Raw genomic sequence first — 5,014 nt, 5'->3', positions numbered from 1 at the left:
TCAGATGTCTTCGAGCTTCTTCCGGATCCCATCGACCAACGTTCGATTCACATTCTCGACCTGCCCATTGGCTTGTGGGTATGCCACCGAGACCTTGGTGTGCTTGATACCGTGTCGGCGGCAGAAATCAGCGAAGGCCTGGCAGTCAAACTGTCGCCCGTTATCGCTGACGATGTGCTCAGGCAGGCCGAAGCGACATATCACCCTTTTCCATAGAAAACGTCGACATTGGTACTCAGTGATGGTAGCCAATGGTTCTGCCTCGACCCATTTGGTGAAGTAGTCGATAGCCACAACGCAAAACTTCAGGCCTCCCGGAGCGACGGGCAATGGTCCCAACAAGTCTATTCCCCACTTGGCGAAGGGGATGGCAGTGGTGACCGGTGTGTAAAAGGTGGCCGGCCGGGTGTCCTTCCTGGCGAATGCTTGACAAACGCCGCACCTGGACATCCGTTCGATGCAGTCTCGCATCATGGTCGGCCAATAATACCCTTGAACGACTAACTTCCGGGCGAGCGTGTGGGCGCCCTGGTGCGCGGCACAAATGCCTCTATGGGCTTCGTCCATTATTTTATCGGCCTCGGGTCTAAGCAGGCACTTTAGCAAGGGTCCACCGAACGACTGTTTGTATAGCTGCCCGTCGATGATCCGGAAGGAGGGGGCTTTCCGCCGAACTTTCGCGGCGGCTCCCGGGTCTTCCGGTAGCTCGCCTTTTTCTATGAATCGCCGGATGTCCTCTATCCAGAACATTTTGGGATTTTTCCCTCGATCCCATTCCCCGAGATCTATTTGCTGGACTTCCGGTGGTGTCTCTCCAACACTCGGCTGATGTAGCTCCTCCTTCTGACAAGTTTTTATCAGATGGTCCGGTACCCCTTCCAAGGCAATTTTGGACAATAAGTCGGCTTCCGTGTTGTCCGTTCGGGGTATGTACTCTATCTCATAAGCCACGAACCCTTTTAACATCTCGACCGCGCGCTCTTTGTATAGCGCCATCTTTGCATTCTTAGTTTCACATGTGCCCGAGATCTGTCCAACTACCAGTCTGGAGTCAGTCTTGATTCGCAGCCGCTCGACTCCCAGGGCCTTGGCGAGTCGGAGGCCGTTTAATACCGCTTCGTACTCGGCCTCATTATTTGATGTCGAGAACCGATATCTCAGAGCGTAATATAACCGGAATCCTTCCGGAGTGATGAGCATGACACCGCCTCCACAGTGTTGTCGGCTCGACGCTCCGTCCGCTTGCATTTCCCACCACTCGCCTGGGCAGCCCTCCGAGGCGTGTTCTTTTTCCTCCTCACTTGCAGTGCATTCGACCAGGAAGTCGGCTAGGGCCTGACCCTTAATGGAAGGCCGAGGTTGGTACTCAATCCCATACTGAGTCAACTCTACGGCCCACTTTACAAGTCGGCCGGAGGACAAGGGGTTTCTTAGCACGCTTCCGAGCGGCTGATCTGTCAAAACTCGAACGGTATGGGCTTGGAAATAGGGTGCCAGCTTGCGCACGGTAACCACCAACGCATACACAATCTTTTCCACAATGGTGTACCGCGTCTCGGCGGCCTTCAGCGAGCGACTTACGTAATAAACCGGGTGCTGGACTCGGTCATCCTCTCGGACCAATACTGAACTCACTGCTTTGGCTGAGGCCGCGAGGTACAAGAATAAAGGCTCGTCCACCTGGGGGGTAGACAGCACTGGGGGCGTTGAGAGGTACTGTTTCAACTCTTCGAACGATTGCTGGCATTCGGCCGTCCAAGCGAATCCCTCCTTCTTTTTTATAGCTTCGAAGAAAGGTATGGTCTTATCCGCCGCTTTGCTCAAGAAGCGGCTAAGGGCGGCCAATCGGCCGGTCAGCCGTTGTAGGTCCCTGACGGTTGTAGGAGGCTGCATGTCGATGATGGCCTGTACTTTTTCCGGATTCGGCTCGATGCCTCGTTTGGTGACCATGTAGCCCAAGAATTTGCCACCTTGGACGGCGAACGCGCACTTTTTGGGATTCAGCCGAAGGTTGTATTTCATCATTACCTTGAAGCAGTCGGCCAAGTCCTCCGCGTACTTATCCTCCTCCTGGCTCTTGACGAGCATGTCGTCGACGTACGCAGCCATCGATTTCCCAAGCAGATGTTGGAACAACCGGGCGACCATCCGGGTGTACGTAGCCCCGGCATTTTTAAGCCCGAATGGCATGACTCGGTAATAGTAAACTCCGTCCGGTGTCAGGAAGGCGGTCTTCTCCTCGTCCGCCGGGTGCATAAATATTTGGTGGTACCCTCTGAAGGCGTCTATGAAACTCAATAGCGCCGACCCGGCCGTTTCGTCGACTAACTGGTCGATCCGAGGTAGGGGAAACGGGTCTTTCGGACAAGCCTTATTAAGGTCGGTGTAGTCTACGCACATTCTCCACGCCGGGGGTTTGGGCACGAGGACCACATTGGCCAGCCACTCCGGGTACTTAACCTCGCGGACGTGCCCGGCCGCTAGTAGCGTGCCAACCTCCTTCTTTACGAATTCCCTCCGATCGTTGGCTAGGTATCGTTTCTTCTGTACGACCGGTCGGTGCTCCGGATCTACGGCGAGCTTGTGGGATATGATTGATCGGTCGACGCCAGGCATGTCCTCTGGGCCCCAGGCGAAAACCGTCCGGTGCTCCCGGAGCACCTTTACAATTTCTTTTTTCAATGTCTCGGAGAGGCCGACTCCAATTCGGACCCGTCGGTCTGGCCGTGTAGAGTCGATCTCGACTTCCTCCAACTCGACGGCAGGCTCTGGGCGAGGTAGTATCGTCTTCTTAGGGGGCCTCTCAGTGATCTCATGGATCCGCATCTCGCGTTTGCCCATCCCTCTGCATGCCTGCAGATAGCAGTCGCGGGCGACCTTCCGGTCACAGCGCACCGTACCTATTCCATTCGGTGTGCGGAATTTCAGGCAGAGATGCTCAATTGAGATCAAGGCTCCTAAATCCTCAAGACCCGGTCGGCCAAGTATCGCGTTATGCGAGCAGGCCAGGTCTACCACAATAAATTTCATGCTGAGTTGCTGTACGTCCGGGTACGTGCCAATCTCCACTGGGAGTGTGATCGACCCTTCTGTCTCCACCGAGTCCCCTGTGAAGCCGGCGAGAGGGGTTTTGACGGGGTTCAGCTGTTCTCGAGTCAACCCCATTTTAGTGAAGGTTTCTAGATATAGCACGTTGACGCTGCTTCCGGTGTCTACAAGGATTCGCCGAACGACGATGCCGTTGACGTCCATAGCTATAACCAACGCGTCTCGATGCGGTATTTCTCCGGCTGGTAAGTCTCTGTCGGTGAACACGATGGGCTCTCGACACACTTTTTTGGAGTTTTCCTCACGCCCATACACTGTCCCGACGTACAACTGCCGGGCCCAAGCTTTTCTGGTGTTCGCTGAATCACCACCTTCCGGCCCGCCAACTATCATGTTGATAATCGGTTTTTGGCGCCACTGAGCCTCCTCCTCTCCGGAAACTGGCTGTTTGCCTCGACCGCTTTCGGCAACTGCGACGGGTTCCTCATCTCCTCGACTGCCCGGCCTTCGCCTCCACTGGTTAGGAGGCGGAGTTCCTTGCTGGATGATGCCCTCCATGATCTTTTTCAGGTAGAAGCACTCCTCCGTACTGTGGGTATAAGATTTATGATAACGACAATACTTAGCGTTCTTACCCGTTTCCTCGTTTGTCGCGTGGTCGTCGGTCGGCGGAGGCGGAGGCGGGGCAACCGCTTGTACCTCGTGGACCGGACGCTCGGGAATCGGCCGATAGGCGTGGACCACTGGTCGGTCGTACGACCGTCTAACTTCGGGTCGCCGCGCCATGTCCGGGCGCCTTTCTTTGGCTTCCGCTCGCGTTCTCTTTCCGCTGGCAGATCCGCCGACTTCGCGCTGTCGCTTGTACTTCATAGCCTGCTCCGTATTGGCCCTCTTGTTGGCCATATGAATGGCTTCTGCGTAGGTGGCCGGCCGATTGTCCCTCAGGTCTCGGTACAGCTGGCCGGACCGCAGCGACTCAATGAAGAAGGTGAGCGCCGTTTGGTCCTCGACCTCTTCTATGGACTGGATTTCTTTCTGCCAGCGGGCCAGATAGGTTTTCAGAGATTCGCCTTCGTCTTGACGGATGTCACCCAAGTGAGTTAGGTCCTTTTGTGGCTTAATATTAGCGGCGTAATGGCTCATGAAGCGGTCTGCCAGCTCTTCAAAGTTATGAATCGACCCTGAGGGCTGCGCCACCAGCCACCTTTGCGCTGACCCCTTCAACGTGGGTAAAAAAGCACGACACATGACCGGGTCTCGTACCCCTAAAACCTGCATCTTGGCCTGATAGCTCAGCAAATGCTCGCGGGGATCGCCAGTTCCATCGAACGTGGCTTGCTCCGGGAACTTGAAGTCGCTTGGTATCTTAAAAGCCATAACCTCATCTGAGAAGGGTAAGGCGGTCAGCAACGTACGTCCTGGGGATTTGGCTTTTCCCTCCATCCGTTCTCTCAGATTCCGCACTTCCTGTGCTAGGTCAGCCACTTCGACCCTCTCCCGGATGCGATTTCCCGTGGATTCCGTGCTTTCGCCGACTTCAGACTCAGCCAGTTGATCGGGGTTGCGGGAAGGTTGCTCCACGCGACGAGTCTTGGTCCTGGCTCTTTTGGTTCGGCTCTTATCTCGTGCACCCTGTCGGTGGCGAGCGGCTAACGGGGCACGACTGGGCTCCTTCCGGCCTAATCGTTCCCTTGCCGACCGACGCCCACCGCTGGGACCTAGCCGGGAATGAACGGATTGTACCAGTTGGCTTTCAGCCCGTCGGCTCAATTGCCGGTTGTCGGGCCTCTGAGGCGGTTGCGACTCGCGTTGCGGCTGGCGAGTGATGGACTGTTCTCTCATTCCTAGGCTTGCTTCGGCGCAAGCGCGCCCAATCGCGCGCAACTGCTCCGGGGTGAGCAGCACTTGAGGTAATTGCGGGTTTCTCCGCGGCGTCGGCGGCGGTGTCGTCTCGTTTTCTTGGCTC

At 56.1% G+C, this 5,014-nt stretch overlaps 1 protein-coding gene across 1 annotated transcript; it reads right to left on the bottom strand.

Moving 5' to 3' along the window:
• Positions 1–4,425, bottom strand: LOC109156332. The gene is made up of 4 exons (XM_019304169.1): positions 4,073–4,425; positions 2,713–3,637; positions 599–2,661; positions 1–442 (listed from the first exon to the last, which is right to left on the bottom strand). Exons 1-4 carry the CDS (start codon positions 4,423–4,425, stop codon positions 1–3), a joined length of 3,783 nt encoding a protein of 1,260 aa, XP_019159714.1.
• Positions 4,426–5,014: the final 589 nt, after the last annotated feature.

Source organism: Ipomoea nil, unplaced genomic scaffold (assembly GCF_001879475.1).
Source record: "Ipomoea nil cultivar Tokyo-kokei standard unplaced genomic scaffold, Asagao_1.1 scaffold2705, whole genome shotgun sequence".
NCBI lineage: Eukaryota > Viridiplantae > Streptophyta > Magnoliopsida > Solanales > Convolvulaceae > Ipomoea > Ipomoea nil.
The sequence above is the reverse complement of the archived record's forward strand: the minus strand, read 5'-3'. Positions and strand labels throughout refer to the sequence as shown.

Coding starts and splice junctions, on each gene's coding strand:
- LOC109156332 (XM_019304169.1), bottom strand. CDS start 4,425: ATGGCTTTTAAGATACCAAGCGACTTCAAGTTCCCGGAGCAAGCCACG. Junction 3,638..4,072: donor CGCTGGCAGAAAGAAATCCA/GTCCATAGAAGA, acceptor TTATACCCACAG/TACGGAGGAGTGCTTCTACC. Junction 443..598: donor TTCGGTGGACCCTTGCTAAA/GTGCCTGCTTAG, acceptor ACGGATGTCCAG/GTGCGGCGTTTGTCAAGCAT.